General features: G+C 44.7%; 2 protein-coding genes across 7 annotated transcripts in view; both read left to right on the top strand.

Moving 5' to 3' along the window:
• Window positions 1–18,003, top strand: part of LOC147630215 (tail-anchored protein insertion receptor WRB-like protein) — a 63,379-nt gene extending 45,376 nt beyond the window's left edge. For 2 of the 6 annotated variants that reach the window (XM_086811848.1, XM_086811850.1), the window contains 5 exons: window positions 13,366–13,436; window positions 13,523–13,596; window positions 17,436–17,517; window positions 17,613–17,665; window positions 17,754–18,003. In XM_086811848.1, coding sequence (XP_086667974.1) covers window positions 13,366–13,436; window positions 13,523–13,596; window positions 17,436–17,517; window positions 17,613–17,665; window positions 17,754–17,828 — 355 coding nt within the window. In that variant the 3' untranslated portion in view covers window positions 17,829–18,003. The remainder of the gene's footprint in view (window positions 1–13,365; window positions 13,437–13,522; window positions 13,597–17,435; window positions 17,518–17,612; window positions 17,666–17,753) is intronic. The other 4 variants (XM_086811849.1, XM_086811851.1, XM_086811852.1 and 1 more) reach the window with 3 other exon arrangements.
• Window positions 5,514–6,529, top strand: LOC147630216 (uncharacterized). Its single transcript, XM_086811854.1, has 2 exons — window positions 5,514–6,121; window positions 6,156–6,529. Exon 1 carries the CDS (start codon window positions 5,552–5,554, stop codon window positions 5,969–5,971), a length of 420 nt encoding a protein of 139 aa, XP_086667980.1. The 5' UTR covers window positions 5,514–5,551; the 3' UTR covers window positions 5,972–6,121; window positions 6,156–6,529.
• Window positions 18,004–18,825: the final 822 nt, after the last annotated feature.

Genomic DNA, 18,825 nt, shown 5'->3' with positions numbered 1-18,825 from the left:
TATTTCTCTTGTCCTATGTGCTCTTGAAGATGTTGCTACCTTGCTTGGTAGAACATAGAGCCAATGGTAGAGAATATGGGTACTGAAGTCGGGCCGGGCATCAAGGCAGCTCCTTGGTGATCTACATCGACATACCATTGTTTTCTAAATGCTGAATTTCATATGCATTGGCATGGAGGATTTGGCAATGAATGCCCGTGAAGCTATGTATTGAATTTCTCCAATAGTAATACAATTTACTCAAGGGAGGGGTCGGCCGTTCCGGCTCATTGTGTGTCCCACCTGTACGACCGGAAGATCATCGCATTGATCTTGTGCCGGGTAGCTCACCACCTAATAGGCCAGCCTATCGTGTAAGTGCATCCCAAAAAGAGGAGATCATGAAGCAAGTGAATGAGCTTCTTGAGAAGGGTTTGGTTCAGCCAAGCTCTTCCCCATATTGTTCACCCGTTCTCTTGGTTCAAAAGAAGGATGGATCCTTTCGTATGTGTGTGGATTATAGAGCTTTGAATAAGCTTACCATCAAGAATCGGTTTCCGATTCCACGCATAGACGACATCCTTGACAAGTTGGATGGATCGGCATGCTTTAGCCGAATTGATCTCAAGAGTGGATATCATCAAGTGCGTGTAGTGCCTCAGGATGTACACAAAACTGCTTTCAGGACAGCATTTGGGCTTTATGAGTATCTTGTTATGCCTTTTGGTCTTACAAATGCCCCGGCTACATTCAATAGAATGATGGATCGCATATTCCGTGGGTACAGGAAATTTACAGGTGTCTTCTTTGATGACATCCTAGTCTTCTCGAAGACCGAAGAAGAGCATAAAGCTCATTTGGCTATTGTTTTTGAAGAGCTCCATAAGCATAAACTCTTCATAAATGCAAAGAAGAGTGAGTTCTTCTTGTCAGAGATACATTATCTTGGGCATATTGTGTCCAAAGATGGAGTGCGAATGGATCCTGCAAAGATTGATGCAATTCGGAATTGGCCCGAATTGAGTTCGGTGCATGAGATCCGTAGTTTTCTTGGATTATGCTCTTACTACCGCAGGTTCATTCGGCACTTTGCATGGATTGCTTCTCCTTTGCATGATTTGACAAAGAAGAAGGCCGTGTTCAAATGGACTAATGTAGAGAGAGATGCATTCCTCAAATTGAAAGATGCAACTACTCATGGTCCAGTGTTGATCGTTCCGGATTTGCAAAAGCCTTTTTGTGTGGAATGTGATGCATCTGGAAATTGCATAGGGGCTGTCCTTAATCAAGAGGGACATGCCGTGGCTTATGAGAGTCGTAGATTGCATGATGCAGAGCTATCTCTTGGCATTTATGAGAAAGAGCTCTTGGCTGTAATTCATGCACTTACTATATGGAAACATTATCTTCTTGGGGCTGATTTCACTGTGAAGACAGATCACCAGAGTTTGAGATATTTTCTTACTCAAACTAAATTGTCAGAGAAGCATATGAGGATGGCCAATTTCCTCTCTATGTTTCATTTTCAGATCTTGCACACCCCGGGAAAGAAGAATGTAGTGGCCGATGCATTGTCACGAAAGCCGTATGTAGCAGCTATCTCGATTGCCTCTCATGGGGACTTGTCTATCATGCGTGATTTGTATCATACGGATGCTGATTTTGCCACTATTTGGGCTGATTTGATGGCTGGTCATGCACATGCCTCATATGTGATCAAAGAGGGTTATCTCATGAAAGATAATTGCCTATGTGTGGTGTCTGACATGAGGCAAAAGGTTTTGGATGAGTGCCATGCTCCTCCATATGCTGGTCATAGAGGCATAATGCCTACTACGCACATGATTGAGCGGTATTTCTTTTGGCCAGGTATGCGGAAGGACATAGAGGCACATGTACGTGCATGTATCACCTGTCAAAAGGTCAAATTTGATAGGCAAAAGGCACCAGGTTTGCTTCAGCCATTGCCTATTCCCACGCAGCCATGGGAAAGTATTACAATGGATTTCATTATGGACTTGCCACGTACCCAACATGGTAATGATGCAATTTGGACAATTGTGGACAGGTTTAGCAAGCAAGCTCATTTCTTGCCGGTCAAAAAGACCATCAAAGCTGAGCATATGGTTAAAATATATCTTGCACAAGTGTTCAAACATCATGGAATGCCGAAGTCCATTGTGGGGGATAGAGATCCCAGGACTACAAGTCTCTTTTGGCGGGCCTTATTTGATAATATGGGTACCAAATTGGACTTCTCATCAGCTTATCACCCTCAAACGGATGGGCAAAGTGAGGCTGCAAATTCAGCCGTGTTGGATCTCTTGAAATGTTATGTGGCGGATCAGAAGTCTTCTTGGGAGAAGTACTTACCGCTTGTGGAATTTGCATACAACAACACGGTGCATGCATCTACGGGAAAGGCCCCGTTTGAGATTGTTTATGGTAAGGTGGTTTTGCCACCCATCCTTCGCACAAAGGATGAGATATTTGCAGCTGATGAGTATGTAAGAGACTTGGATATTGCTTTTGCTCAGGTGCGGACAGCCATTGCAAGGTCACAAGACAAGCATAAAAAGGCTGCCGACAAGCATAGAAGGCAATTGGATGTTAAAGAGAATGATTGGGTATTGCTGAAATTTGAGAAAGCAAGACTTGCAAAGAGGCTTGGCAAAGAGGGTGCATATCCTAAGCTTGCAACTAGGTACTATGGACCTTTTCAAGTGATCGAGAAGATCAATGAAGTGGCTTTCAGATTGGCATTACCTAGTCATTGGCACATACACAATGCTTTTCATGTGAGTCTCCTTCGCAAGTATGTAGGGCCGGAGCCCAGTGAAATGGTCATTGAGGATCCACCAGAAGTGGATGAGCTTGAGGAGATCTTGCAGCCAGAGCAGATTGTGTATCACAAGGAACGCAAGCTTGCTGCAGGCAAAGTTGTGAGGCGTTACCTTGTGAAGTTTAAGAACTATCTTCCCATTGATGCTAAATGGGTAGATGAAGAGTTCTTCAAAGATTGCCCGCATGTGCTTCAGACATATTTGGATGCATTTCAGTTGCGGACAACTCTTTAGAAGCGGGGGGGAATGTCACCATTTGGCCACCCAAATGGTTCACTCTTGCTTTCACACTATGTACATATTGGATTGGTGTCCATGGCTTATGGAATATGCCTATGCAGGTGATTGACACGTGTCATGCTGTATAGTTGGATATGATATTCCGCTGGGACTTGATGTTATCATGCCCGGAATATCTGGAGGACTTGGCTTTCCGCGGGACTTGTGCCTTTGTGTACATGCCCGGAAACGCCTGGAGGACTTGGCTTTCCGCTGGGACTTGTGCCTTTGTGTACATGCCCGGAAACGCCTGGAGGATTGGCTTTCCACTGGGTCTGGTATTGCGTATACTTGCCTGGAAACGCCTGGTCTTATATGGTTTCATGAACGGAAATTGCTCATGCCAATGCTGCATTGCATAGCATCTTTATGTGCTTGCCTGCAAATGAAATTGCATGCTGTTTTCATGCCTGCATGACCTATGTGTAGTTCCGGGCTAGGGGACGCCCGCCCGTGAACCGTGTGTGTGAAACTGTCTGCTGACATGGTTGTGTGGCATGTGAACAGGTGGTAAGTATTACCCAATCTAGGCTCAAATAGCCCTTAGGACTTAGCCAATATTTATAAGTGAGTGCGTTCCCACTTCATTAAAGTTTGGGCGCCCAAAAGTCACTTATAAATTATGACCGCTTCCAAGTTCACACTCACTGAAGTCCCGAGGCGGACAAGACTCAATGTCCAGGACCTGATCCTCCCTTTTTACTCATAAATGGGCATCTCCCCATGTCCCTTCACCTGATTGGACCCCAATTCACTTACTTATTAAGAGAAATTCGTGTTTTCTCTTCATGAGGATTTTTGGAGGCTGAAAACTCTGTTTTTCCACCATTTCTCTCCATTTCCAAGCTCTCCATAGCCATACCCAACTTGCTAGGGTGTTTTCCAAGCTTCCAAGAGTGTTTCCAAGTGCTAATCACTCTCCTACTCACTCCCAATGACTGAAATTCAGCAAAACAGCTCTCATTTTTGCTGTAATTTCTGGTCTTTTTGCTGAAAACCCTAATTTCAGCCTTCCTTTCTCAAGTTGAACCATAGGGGAAGCTTTCCCAAGGTTCCCTTCATCCTCTTGAAGACTTTTGTCGCGAAGGATTGCGGCAAATCGAAGATATCAACACTTCTAAAGCTTCCAACGCGAAGGCTTCCGCTTGCAACAACTTCCATGAAGACTGGTAAGCTAATTGGACAATGTGTTGTCATTACTTACTCAGTAGAAGGGCAGGACTCCTTGTTTAGCCGCCCTGTGTAGTATTTCTCTTGTCCTATGTGCTCTTGAAGATGTTGCTACCTTGCTTGGTAGAACATAGAGCCAATGGTAGAGAATATGGGTACTGAAGTCGGGCCGGGCATCAAGGCAGCTCCTTGGTGATCTACATCGACATACCATTGTTTTCTAAATGCTGAATTTCATATGCATTGGCATGGAGGATTTGGCAATGAATGCCCGTGAAGCTATGTATTGAATTTCTCCAATAGTAATACAATTTACTCAAGGGAGGGGTCGGCCGTTCCGGCTCATTGTGTGCCTCTTGTCAATTCAGCAATTTACTTCTTGTATTTGAGCAAGTGTCCTTCAAATCTTAGTGTATTTAAGTGTATTGATTAGCATTGTGTTCAACCAAGTTACAGGCATGAATTCGACTCTGGAGAAATTAGAACGGCAATACTATTGGCCAAAGATGAGGCGTGATGTGTTTACATATGTACAACGCTGTGACATTTGTCAAAAGGTGAAAGCTCCTCGTGGAAAGAAGATAGGGTTGTTACAGCCTTTGCGAATTCCGGAGGGTCCTTTCCAAGACATTTCAATGGACTTTGTCACAAATCTGCCTCCCAGTCCGAGTAAGCGTAATACACAGTGTTTAACTATTGTTGACAGGTTCAGCAAATTTGTTATGCTTATTCCTTGCAGGGCCAATGTGACTGCCGAGGATGTTGCCCAGCTATTCATTCGGCATTGGTACCCGATTGGTGGGATTCCTAGGACCATAGTGTCAGACCGAGATGCCAAGTTTACCAGTCATTTTTGGAGGGCATTGTTTGATAATTTTGGTACTAAGTTGAATTTTTCCAGTGCATTCCACCCACAGACAGATGGCCAGACAGAGATATACAACCAGTTGGCCTTTGATGTGCTGAAGTGTTATGTCCACGATCAGCAAGGTAAGTGGGAATCGTTTTTGCCTTTAGTTCAAGCTGTTTTGAATGACTCTTTTTCTTCAGCTATTGGCAGGACTCCATATGAGGCAGCGTTTGGAAGGCCTTTCCAGTCGTTGTTAACCAGGACTTCGTCTTCAGTACCGGAGGCGAACAGAGTGACGGAGACTTACCAGGAGATCCTAGAGTCCGTTAAAGACAGATTGGCTAAAGCGCAAGAGGCCTACACTCGACAGGCCAATAAAGACCGAAGGGACATGAAGTTTTCGGAAGGAGATTGGGTGTATCTTCGGATAATGAAGCAAAGATTGAAGCAGGTGGGCAAGCGATGCCCAAAGTTGTCTTTCAGGAGCTTCGGACCATTTCCCATCCGGAAAAAGATTAATGAGGTGTCTATGCAGTTAAAGCTACCTCCGAGTTGGACTATGCACGATGTATTCCATGTCAGTTGGTTAAAGCCATATGCAGGTCCACCCCCTTCAGAGGTCAAAGACGAAGCGGAACCAGACATCATTGATGAAGCAGAAGTAATGGTTCCAGAACAGATCCTTCTGCACCGTTTCAAGCATGGCTCAGGCCGAAGACTACGACAGTTTCTCACAAAGTTTCAGGACCGAGGAACTCATGAAGCGGTATGGCTCGACAAGGAATTTTTCGAAGACTATCCGGCATTATTGACGGATTATTTGGAGGCTATGCAGCTTCCGTCAAGTTAAGCAGAAGGGGATGTCACGTGCATCCCGCACTTGGATGCCACGTAGACATTTCTGTACAGAAGGTGCAGGACTTGGGATGGTGAACTGGTCCCATGTGAGCCCAGTCCGGGACGAGTCAGCCAGGGATCCATCTCAGTCGTCCGAGGTCAGGTGTGCATTGTCCTGCACATGAGTCCAAGGTCAGGTGTGCACTGTCCTGCACATGAAGCAGTGCCAGTCCGCGCTGTGAGTCTCCCTCTGGAATGATGTCAGATGTTCTGTGTATCTGGTTTGCAACTGGATGCCAGGCCTCTGTAGGCATGTAGGTTTGCATGTAGAGATGGGGCCAGCCCATAGGGCTACCCCAAGTGAGAAGATCTTGCACTTGCACTTGTAGTGTGGGCATGGGGGAGGTGTAGAACCACCCCCAAGGGGCCAGGAGGGCCCACATTGTGCCCACCAGCCATGGCATGGGCTGGAGGGGCTGTCGGCCAGCTGTACTACTGCTGGACAGGCAGCCGACAGGGTCAGAAACCCTACCCAGCCAGTCGGCCAGGTGTGGGGGGCAGTCCCACACCCATGCGCAGGGTGCCCAGCAGCCAGGATGCTGCCCCAGAAGGCTGCGCAGGCTGGACAGCAGTTAATTAAGTGTGAAAGCATTTTATTAATAAAACACAGTCGTGGAGCTTCCTGAAGCCAGCCGACTGGATGCTATGCGGAGTATAAATACTCCAGCCCATAATCCATGAATCCATCTCATAATTCACCAAGTGCTCCAAGCAAACAAGGGTCAGGACAGCCAAGAACATTGCTAAAGCAAAGGGGTGAAGGACTGAAGGTCAAGGGCAGGTTTTCCAGCCAAGAAAAGGTCAAGTACTTTGTATTTGTTTTCAGATTTACATCATTCTAATAAAGCAAATACACCATCCGTGGTGGGGGCCCTACAGAGGGTAATTGGGACCCAATACTGTGTCCTCTCCATCTCCCCCTTCTCTCTCTATTTTTTGCACATCGTCTTTCAGTTTTGTGCGTTAATTCCGTCGCGAAAAGAGTGCTGTTTTCTGAGTTTTGAAGTACCGATCCTTCTCCGAAGCTTCCGCATATTACACTCCAATCGCTAAATTGCTGGCATCGGTAATCACCACGAAGGGATCATCCCATGTAGCCAATTTGAGAACGGGAGACTCAAAGGCAACTTTCTGTCGGAATACGTGGCAGATAAGAGACAAACAACTGAGAGCACACGGAGCAAGACTCCACGATAAAGATGAGCAAATGCAAGAGAGAACCACCAGCCTAAAAACGCAGAACTGAGTGTGGAAGAGCAAACGCGAGAGAGAGAGAGAGAGAGAGAGAGAGAGAGAGAGAGAGAGGCTATATAAACTCTGCTATATACAATAGATCCGGTACAAAATACCCAATGATACAATGGAGTGTGGGAGCAAGGCCATCTACATATATGGCCGTAGGCCGTTGGTCTGCCAACCCAAAACAGGCCGACAGCAAGACAAAAGGCCCACGACTGGAAAAGACACTAGTCGGCAAGCAACATCTAGTCGGCCAACTTAGCAGTCTCCCCCATGACCAAAGAAAATGGGGAAAATACATGAAAAAATGGGTAAACACCTAAATGGGCGGGCGCACCCACAACACTGGCCTTGGTGTGTAGTGTGCAGACATGAGATGACTGCTAACACCCCCTCTTAGCTCCTGGATGTGGAACCAACCCTAGTGAGTTGGAGTGCTATCGGAGCCATCGCCTGAGGTAGAGCCTTTGTGAAGAGGTCTATACTGCATTGTCCTCCATCGAACGAAACTCTAGCAAGATGTCATCAACAAAAAACTTCTCACGAACAAAGTGACTCTGGGTGACCGTGGCTTCCGCTAGTGGAAACCCAATCTCGCCAAGTAACCTCTGCAACCGCACCGCCTCGCAAGCAGCACGACAAGCAGCCCGGTACTCTGCCTCTGTAGACGACAAGGCAATAGTTGGCTGCCTCTTGCTGCTCCATGAAATAGCTCCTGAGCCAAGGGTAAAACTGTAGCTTGATGTAGATCTCCTCCCCAATCTAAGTCACTCCAATCGTGGAGTTCGACTCCATTTGTCGTTCCCCCTCTAGTATCATAGAAGAGTCCAAGATCCTTCGTACTCTGCAGATACCACAAGATCCGCAATCCTGCGTCCCAATGAGTCTTCAAAGGCGTTTGCATGAATGAGCTCAACAGCCCCACCGGGAAGCTCAACTCTAATCTGGTGTTCAACAACCAAATAAATGAACCATACCGTTTTCGATACAAAGAGGCATCAACGTGCTCACAAGGATCATCAACTGTAACTGTGGTATGCCAAGTCTTGGGAACCTACCAAAGACTATACTAGGCCTTCCGGAACGTGTAAGCCACCCCCTCTGAACCCGGAACCTCAAAGCCTGGAAGCTGCTCAACAGACACCTCCTCTTGCAAGTCACCATGTGCCACTTGCTTGGCTTTCCTACAAGCTCCCTAGGAAAGAGCTTCCTCAGTGGCAAGAGTCTCTTTGTCCCGAATGATACGAGACATCAAAGCATAGTTTACGTGTAAAGGCCCCTTTGACTGAAGAATGCAAGAACTGCAATATTCTTGCTTGCTGCTATGATTTGGCAAGCCATCCACCATCTGACCCCGGAAAGCTTGCCATAGCGTATCCACACAAGTGGTCATGACGAAACTGCCACACATCACCTAACTGAGAACCTCAAAGAGAGAGTGTTGAGAGTTTGTAGATCCCATTCTCCACACCGCCTTCCCAGACAATCTAGCCTATTACTTTGTCCCATAGAGCAACAAAATGCTCATCAAACTCTACCCGTACGCCAATCTTGCAAATCTCATGCACTGACAACAGAAGAAAACCAAGAGATGGGACATAAAGAACCTGGGAGGAATGCTTGCCCCCTCTGCCATCGGGAACGATCTCTAACTTGCCCTCACTGTGAATAGGTATAATGGACTCGTCACCAATCAGGATGTGACCTGTGTGTCTTCGGAGATCGTGTAATAACTCTCAAGAAGGAGTCATGTCCTTAGAAGCACCACTCTCAAGAATCCACTCTCGAGTGTCCCTAGCGGTGAGTCCAACTGCCTCCCTGGTTGAAGAAGATGAAACGCCAGTGTCCATAATCTCCAAGTGTACAAAAGTTGGAGTCTTCATGGTTACTGCTGTGGAATCTGCATTCTTCTTGGTGCTCCGCTTAGGACATTTTCTCCAATAATGGCCTTTCTCGCCCGGCCAGGTCCAGGACAAATATTCCATAAAAATGTTGCAGCTGACAGAGACATACTCCTTCATAAATTGGGCGACAGCCTCTTGTGTCCTCCACAAGGTCTTCCTGCCCAAACTAGCAGCACAAGCTCCAAAACCAGGTCGTTAATCTTGTTCTTTATCTTGTTGTCCTTAAAGAATTAGTCCTGGGAATTAGCTTGCACATGTCTTGCACATGACATCCCCCTCTACTAAACTTGATGACGGGATTCCAACTTCTGTTGTCATCATCCCATTGTCCGTTCTTGGAGTCTCAAACTTGTCATCCTTCCCTTCATGTCAACCTTTTCATTGAAAACCTGGCCGGGTCTCCAAATCCACTCCAAATCTGATGAAGATCTATGCATTTGTTCCATCCTGTCGCCTAGCCCTTCATGTTGTGTCCCTGAACACTTTCTTTGGTCTTCTCTTCTTGAGTAATGAGTTTGGCACTCTCACTCCATCCCTTGGAGGATCATCCTCCCTTGGAACCGTTGCCTGAAAGCCTTTCGTGGTGTGCCCCATGGGGCACCCAACTCACAGGGTTGCCATTCCCTTGGGGTCTTAGCACCCCTAGAGCTTCCACATGTGACATTGGTATCAGAACATCAAGCTCCACAAGGCTAAACACAGATTCACAAGGCTAAACATAGATTCAGTCCTAGATGAAGGTGCATAGTCCAAGGAAAGGAACACAAGACATGGAAGAAATTTCCGAGAAGGTTGGTTGGTCTTCTTTCAGCCCTAAACACCATCGTGGAACAACATGATGCAAAACGCAAGCAAGAGAGATGGAGAGAAGAGGGAGATAGCTGAGTTTCAGTATATTCTATAGTACAAAAAGGTGTACAAGTCTTGGCTAGCCCATCGGCTGCCCCATCAAAAAGGTGAAAACACCTAGTCTAGAGTCTAATCTATGACCCTACTCCCTAGAGGGGTGAGTGCTCTAAACCTTGAGCAAGTGTGCCCTTTTATAGGGCTGGAATCTCTTTATGGACTGGCCGCCTGTGGCCGACCTGTTGTTGGCCAAGTCCAGGACAAATACTCCATAAAAATGCTGTAGCCAACTGACACATACTCCTTCATAAACTGGCCAACAACCTCCTGTGTCCTTCACAAGGTTTTGTCCTTAATCTTGTTCTTTATCTTGTTGCCCTTAAAGGATTAGTTTTGGGATTTAGCTTGCACGTGTCTTGCACATGACATGCTGCTTTTCAGTAGTAGAAAAAATGAGTATATCATCAAAAAAGATGAACTCGCACTTTCCTATGAGTGTCACAAATACCTGAGACATCATCTTGTTAAACGTTGTCGGTGCATTGGTGAGACCGAATGGCATCACCACAAACTCATAATGGCCACGTTCAGTTTCGGAGATTGTTTGGGGAAGGTAAGTCTGATGATAGCCACTCTTGAGGTCTATCTTCGACAAGAACTTTGCACCGTTGAGTCGCTCAAGGATATACTCAATCGTGGGCATTGGGAACTTGTTCTTCACTGTGAGCTTGTTAAGAGTCCTGTAGTCCACGCATAATCGTATGGACTTGTCTTTCTTCTTTACAAACAAGATAGGTGCAGCAAAGGGCGAGGATGAAGGTCGAATAAATCTAGCTCCGAGTAACTGGGAAAGCTGCTCCTCCAGCTTGCCCTTCAATGCCTGAGAAAGGCGATAGGGGAACTTACCGGGCAGTTCTGTCCTAGGGACCAACTCAATACGATGATCCTCAGGATAGTTGAGTGGGAGTTGCGCGGGAGATTATCCTTTAGCATGATGTCCTGAAACTATGCTAGGAGACCATCCAGCTTTAGCTTTAATGGAGTTGCTGATTGAACAGTAGACTCCTAGTACGGACATAAATCGAATGCGCACTTGGCTCCTTTTCTAATAGCTTGTTGGGTGTGGATGTGTGAGATGAGTGGAATAACCGGCTTAGGAACACCATCAACAATAGTGAAAGTGTCTTGTCTCCAATCAAGAATTGGTGCATAATCCCTAAACCAATGAATGCTGAGAATCATCTCACCCCAAAAGAGGTGAGACAATGAAGTCTTTGCTAAAAGGGGTGAAACCGGCCTTCAGAAACTTGATGGGCGGTGAACACACTTAATCACACCTTAATCGCTTTACGAACTGGAATAATAAATTTGGAAGAAGAAGAAAATAAATAAGTGGAGCTAGAGTGCCCCTGCACAAAAGACCAATTGACCCCAAAGCGTGGCACCCCCGTAGGTATTTATTTATAACTCAAGGTTGGCGTAGCCCTTGTACAATTCCGGAGAAGATGCCTCCTTGATCCACAGGGAGGAGATCTCCTTCTAGCTTTCACCCAAATTGTGTTGTGGGATACAAGAGCCTTGGCCCCTTATTTATACAAGTTTGAGGGGAAAAAGCATAGCTTTTTCCCTAAAAAAAACTATTGCAAAAGCTTTTCCCAAAAGACTATCGAATAGCCCTTTTTTTTTTCTTCTCTTTTTAAAAAAAAAAATAAAAGAAAAACACGGCGCTTGGCGTTATCGAAAAATCCCACGCTGATATTTTTTTTTTCGCGTTTGGGATACTCGGCGCTTTTCGTCGCTTTCATTTTTCCTGCGCGTTTTGCTGCACGGTGCCCACGCTTCGTTGCTGTCCGCCTTGCGCTTGCTGCACGGTGCCTTGAACTTCGCTTCTCTTCGCCTCTGCTGCCCTGCACAGTTCTGGTTGCAGATATCCACCAATGATGCCCAAGCCCTCCTTGGCCTTTTCCTCAAGTGTTTTCTTAGGCGTGAAGTTTTTATCCTTCTTGCCTCTGAGGTGCTTTGAGATTCTTTCTTATTGTCTTTGCTATTCTGAGCCCCCCCTACCCCCCGGTGGGTGACTGCTGTTGGGGTTTGGAGCTAGCCTGGATTTGTTTGAGCTTACCTCCGTTCGGCATTTTTTCTTGATTTTGAGCAAGAGTGAAAGCCCTGTCATAGGACTGTAGCTCAAAATTACGTATAGTAAACCTAATGTTAGTATCCATATCTCTAATAATACTGTGGAGCCCTTGTGAATGGGTCTACATGTAGACTCGACCAATGCTGCGTGGACTTGATCTTGAGGATATAAAAGCTTAGCCAATGAAAACTATGCCACAAACTGATGAATGAATTGCATTACTGCACCATGATCACACTTACCATCATACACTCTGGTGCCACTTTTCTCAACACATCATTGTATATATTAATTTCAATATACAACAGTTTAGGTTTATGGTCTTCTCTACTCAGTATTATGTGTTTGCCATCTTGTTTAGCATTAGTCCGTGTTTTGCTTAGCATTAATCATCGCTTAAGTCTTCCGCTATTAGCATGCATGTTATAGCTATATCCCCACACATTGAGCCCAATAAATAGGCTTTTTTCAAATTTGCCATCTGGTCTAGCTTGAGTTACACAAGAAACTTTTATTCTAGGAAATTAAGGCCACATATAGCAACTTTGCTTTTTGGAACCATTATAATTGAAGTTACAAAACTAATCCCTTTTTGGAACTAGAGATAACTTGCATATCCTTTCTAACATAGCCCTTTATTTGAGATCCTAGTGATCCTCTTTCAAGGTATGATTATCTCAACAAAATGTCGAGGTATTTTGAGTCGTAACAAAATTTCATCCATTGTGACCGCAGAGTTTATGTGAAATGTGGAGACCACTTGAATTCCTGCACGAAGATACAAAGTTTGCAGATCCATATATCGAGAAAGAGCCTATCTGTCCATCCCATTTCATCAATTTCAATGAATTATTAAAAGATTTGCACAAAAATAAGATCTCTTGGACCAATCTAGCCCTCACTAAAGGCCCACAGGTCGGGGTCATTTTCAATGAAATATACCTGCCGACCCGGTTAAATATTGATCCCCTGTAGTGATAGGGTGCGATGAAGTTGATGGCATTTCCGTACAATATTCTGGTGCTGATTCCAGCTTGGTGCTCATCTTGTGCATGGAACATCTGTGTTTGTGCATGTGAAGTGTATGCTGCTTGCTTTCACATTACTGGACAAAATGTATTCATATTTGGAGTTTAGATGGTTTGATGTGTGGAGAAGAGCTAGGTTCCTAGGATTAGAAGTTAGATCTTGTGAAGAAACCAAGTGTCTCTATATTCACAGGCCATCAACATTTGCGAAGGCTGCGAAGTTGAAACGCACTGCTGTTGCAAAGGAAAGAGAGCTTACCCTGTGTATGTGTGTTAACATACTACATTAGCTTGCAACAATTAGCGGAGAGGTGCGTTACTTTGTTAAGTGTATTGAATTTTGATGACAGCAGTGAGGCAAAGTCTTGGAAAAGAACAACGATGGTTACTGTCATGGCACACGGTTGTCCCAAAGACGTTGAAGGTACACCTCTTAGTCCGTGCTAAATCTTTCATAGTTTCAATTTAATGTGAAGAGAAACTGGCCAAAGTGACTGTTTGTTGCTGTCATAGGCACAGTCTTGTACTTGTTACACCTTTGATATCTGCACTATTGACTCGTGTCTCATTTTGATCAACCAGTTTGCTTGCTGATTGTAATGTTTAAATCATTTAATTTGTGGATGATCATGATTCAGGGGAGCACAACCCTATCACCCTATCAACTGGCTGTGTCAAAGGCAAATTCATTGCAAGTCATGATGCTTTTAAGAAAGCTAATATGAGCATTTTGCATAGGGAGCTCTTGGATCTAGCTCAATCTATGTCAATGCATATTGCTATAGGTGGTGGTATACTGATGATTTTGCCTAGCTTGTATGGCTACATGTTAATGGGGTACTGGATATCAATGCTTCGCCCTCATTAATGTAAGCCCCCCACCGTAAGGAGTAGCCATTGTTGAGCAGCCGAGATGCCTTGTTTCCTGGTACAAACACCGGATGGTCACTTATTGGGGTTAAAGGTTTCATAGACAGCTTTGGACGGTTTTGCATGTTGTTAAACAGGCTACATGCTTGTGTCGACCAAGATCCCCTTATCAGATCATGCATAGGGCAGGTGGTGTTACTCTTAGGAGACACTCTCCTTGCCCTATGGTGGTGTTACTCTGAGGAGACACTCTCCTTGGGTTGCCCCTGCGCGTGCGCCCCATTGGGGGGGGGGGGGGGGGGGGGGGGGGGGGGGGGCTCGGGGGGGTTCCGAATGGGGGTAGGTCTCTTCGTTTGACTTTCGTTATTGGATGGTGGAGGCGTAATGGTCATATTGACCGTGTAGGCACCTTTTATACAGTGATGGTGGACTCCCAAGAACAAATATGGTTTATAGAGGCTATTAAGAGAGTGAGTCTGTAGCCCTTCCTCACAAGTTACCTGCATCCTAGCTTTCTGTGGCATACTGTCTCAGCAGTTCTAGGTTAGCCATGGGAAACTCTTTTCACAAGAGCATGGAGCTTACAACCACTTGTTGTATTTGAAACATCAGTAACACAATATTTTGTCACAGCGCAATTTGAGTTGATGTGAAAGAACCTACATTGCAGAAGTCTTGTTGCGTATGCGTTGCACATTGTATCTTCTTACATGGGCATGCATGTGAGAAGCGGAATGTGCTAGAGGAAGTGTAAGAAGGCGAGAAATGTGCAGCTTGAGCAGGTGGAAGCAGCAAGGATAGGAGGAGCAAGAATGGAGTTCTTTAGAGGTGAACATGGGGTATTGAGTTTTAAGTTCAGAGCTTGTGAATTGTATATCCAGCTTCTAAGAGTCTACTGAAGTGTTGTGTGTGATAATGTGTGCACAGCTATCTCATTAATAGTTGAGAAATTATATACATCTGTATGTTAGGTATTTCCTGTGTTTGAGCAAGATTTCAGCTGGTGGCTGTTCACTCTCAAACCAAGAGTGCAAATGGCCTTACATTTGATATCAGAGCTTGTTGGGTTATAAAGAGTGTTACTTCAGGGCCCAGGCGATGACTATTCTGTGGAACAAGTACCAGAGATCAGAGAAGGCAGATGAACCTACCCAACCATTTATGCCACCGGCTGGTTAGCCAACCGATCCAGTGCTTTGCCTACTCTGCATTTCTTGTACCTCGCCCATCAAGTGACTAATTGCACCTACGCTATGTTTACTCTTCTCCAAACAAGATCCTTCTATTAGTTAAAAACAAACGTCCACCCATGGGGGACTACAGCCCTCCGTAGAGGGAAAATACTCTAAAAAAAGAAGGGGGTGCTCTCCCCATGGCTGGCCATGCTCTCGGGGGGAGACTACACCCTAGGGGAAGGGGGGAAGAGCCACACCGGGGGACCTGTAGTGCCAAGTGATATCACCATCCCTACTGGTGAGGAAGGGGCCATTGCTCCAAGTACACAGGAAGGCCGCGTGGCGTTGCCGCATGCGGTCGGAGTCTCCCTGCCAGTTGATCCAAATGTCCACATAGGGTGTGAATATTGTCCGTCAAAATGCAGCTTATGGAGTCTGGAGGATGATGTCTACCAGGGGGATCCACCAATCCAGAGGGATGGCCGAGCCAACATCGAGGATGAGCTTCCTCCCCCTCCCTCAGTGGAGCCCAGAGAGGCGCTCGAACCGGATGGAGATCGGAAGCTGTCTGGAAGTGGACCAGTCACCCGTGCAAATCTGGCCCCACGGGATGCGAGTGCGAGCCCCCAACTGATGACCACTCGCACCTACACTATTCTTATTATTGTCTGATCAGAATGTGCTATCTCCCTTTGAGTAGTATAAGCAAAGTCCACTGATTTATTTTGTCTTGGCCATCACAAGTTGCTACTTTCATGTAGGCATGATAGGCAGCCCTCAGAAGTGTGAGGCGGCTTTGTTAGGGTGGATTTGCAGCTTTATTGTTGCTGAAAATTTTCAGATCCTCATGGGTGGGGATGAGAGCATTTGCAGATTTGCAGCTTTGATTGTCATTGAATGTCTTTAGGTCTCATCATGATCCAAGGGCACTTTATTTTTATAAGAAAAGAAATTTATATGAAATACAACAATACATTCAAGAGGAAGGAGTCATCCAAAAAAAAAAACTCCGTACAAAATCAGCTTCGGAGAAGCGAGTAGGATGCAAAAAGTTTCAATGAAGGATTCTTCTTGGAGCAACTAGATTCCTCTTTGTAAGGTTGCCTTTTTTCCTCATCCATGCATCTCATATACCCCCGGCACATTTTTTTTCAATAATACCTTATTCTATACTTAATATTATTCAATTTAAAAGAGTGGCATATTTTATGTACCTTACCTTATCAGTATTTTTTGTACTCATATTGAACACATTGTATGTGTCGTATCTAACATTTCTAACCACCTTGGTGTGTGTAGTGTCAGTCCATATGCACATGATGGCCATGTATGGAAGGTCTGGGTGTGGCATGGTGCCCTTAATGGCCTCTTTGCATCTGGCCTCCAAATTAGCCAAAGCTGCGGGACTCTTTAATGAATCCACTACTGAGGCATGCATGAGTCCTGACTCATGATGTGTGAAGGGGAGTGACATTCACCAAGGTGGTGGTATCCAATCTCAGGCATACCACAAAGAACACGATCTGCTGAGATGTCCTCATAGAATATCTGAGCTACACATTGGCTCCCCAGGTGATATGATTCTCAGTTGATACAAGACATGTAATCAAAAAAGGAGGCCAACTTGCGTTTATTTCCTCGATTTGAGTTTTCACATTGACTGGATTCACGCCTGGTGCCTATTTTATCTGTTCTTGGCACCTTGCTCCCACTATGATTAGGGTTAAGGGCTCACAAATTACAATGTATAGCACACTCCCAAATTCTTACTTCACTGTTTCCTTGTAGTTGTTACGCATGCATCTGGTGTCATTTCTCTGTTATCTCGAGTCCCCATGCAAAGTACAGAACACTCAACAAGCACACATGACCAATTGTGCATTACATTCTTGTTTTGACACGTGTTCGCTTGTATTTTAGTGACTAAGTAAATAATTAAGATTCTCAGTTGGGCCAACTGTCTTATCTTGGTATTGATCCCCCTTTATGGTAAATGTTTTACTTGTATAAGAACCTTCTTTGCCCGTGTGTGTTTTTTTTTTTTTGGGGGGGGGGGGGGGGGGGGGGGTCCGTCCCCACCTGATGGCCTGGATGGCCGTCCTCCTGACGAGCAGGGGTTGGTTTCTTATCCAGCCTAAATCACAAAACAAGTTTTTATGTTGCCAGAGGTTGTGCATGCAACTTGTTTGCTCCTCTGAGAACTTGGTTCCTTTTGCAGGCCATCATGTACCTACTTCTGGCGTACTGGTTTTGGGGGTCTCCCATATCAACTGTAGCATCTCAAACTATTCATCCTTTCGGTATTTGAAATCATCATTATGTGTTTTGTTGATCTTTTGGAATGAAAGTTTTACATTCTTTTTTCTCAACATAAGCTGGTGGTTGGTGATGGCAGATAAAACCCTGACATGGAAAACTCACAACTACCTGTACAGGGACGTGTCAAAGGTGACCTGCTGCTTTTGTAACTTTTTGGCTTTTTTATGGGATGCCCTATCAACAATTTATTTCTGCTGCTGCACTTTTTTTCATGCAGATAGGAATCCTCCCTTGGTTGGTTATATGTACGAGAGTGTGCGTATTCCTCGCAAAGAAAGCCATTCCCAAATGAGCTTCAGGATATGACTTTGTGTACTTATCACCAAACTCTTTCACTCTCTTGATGGAAAATAAAAACGGTAAGGCAAAAGGGAAACCAGGGTAGTAGTGGATGTGGCATATTATGATCGCACTTGAGCCATCAATTTTGGTTGTACTTGGCTTTGGGATAATGCAAAGAGATTAGCTATTTGTGTGATTTATTTGCTTCATTTTCTGAATCTTATCAGGCTTCCTAATTCTTAATTAGTTAAATGAATTATGCAGAAAATCATTTGCTACGAACCGTTCTAGCTACGTGAAATTTAGGAGGCGTAAGATTTTCACCAAACTTAAAAAGTGGTCGGCATTATGGAAATCTCATGACACTTTAAAAGTGCTCTTAATGCACATAGTAGTTATCATATTGAGTGCTTGCGAAGCATATTGAATGCTTTTTTTTTTTCAAATAAAGGTTGCTTATATTAAGAAATTAGAGAAAGAGGCTATTCAGTTCTCAAGACAGCCCAACATTCCATGGTGCATCCAATGCTTTCTCGTAATAACAACTTTTTCCATCCTAGAGAGTACCCATTTCAGCTTTGAATGCATCTGGCTAGGGCATTAAAGCATTTGTTCGCAAAGGGGTAGTGGATGAAGATGTGAATATCATCCTCTAGCTCCTTGCATCTGGGGCATTTTCCATCTCCCACTTATATTGCATACTTTTCATGTAAACTCAAAAAAATAGTCTTAAAAGCACGTCACTAGCAATGAAAAAAGCACATTCTTAAAGATGGTACTTGTCTATCCACATAACTATACTTTCAATCTCTTACATCCAAAGAGCACACTCTAATGATAGGAATGTGCCAGGATGCTAGGCATTTTCATAAATGAAATGAGGAGCAAGTAATTTTATCAATGTATTTATTGTAGACTTTACTTTTTAAGCATGGTCAGTTAATTTATTTTCATATACTAGCTATCTTGTAACCTTTAAAAAGAGATACACTAATGAATTTCTATTA

Source organism: Cibotium barometz, chromosome 17, assembly GCF_041138505.1.
Source record: "Cibotium barometz isolate CiBa-2024 chromosome 17, ASM4113850v1, whole genome shotgun sequence".
Classification (NCBI taxonomy): Eukaryota; Viridiplantae; Streptophyta; class Polypodiopsida; order Cyatheales; family Cibotiaceae; genus Cibotium; species Cibotium barometz.
Note: the sequence above shows the minus strand (reverse complement) of the source record. Positions and strands in the feature narration are given on the sequence as shown.

Bases quoted from the DNA above. Each gene is read 5' to 3' on its own strand.
- LOC147630216 (XM_086811854.1), top strand. From the start codon at position 5,552: ATGAAGCAAAGATTGAAGCAGGTGGGCAAGCGATGCCCAAAGTTGTCT.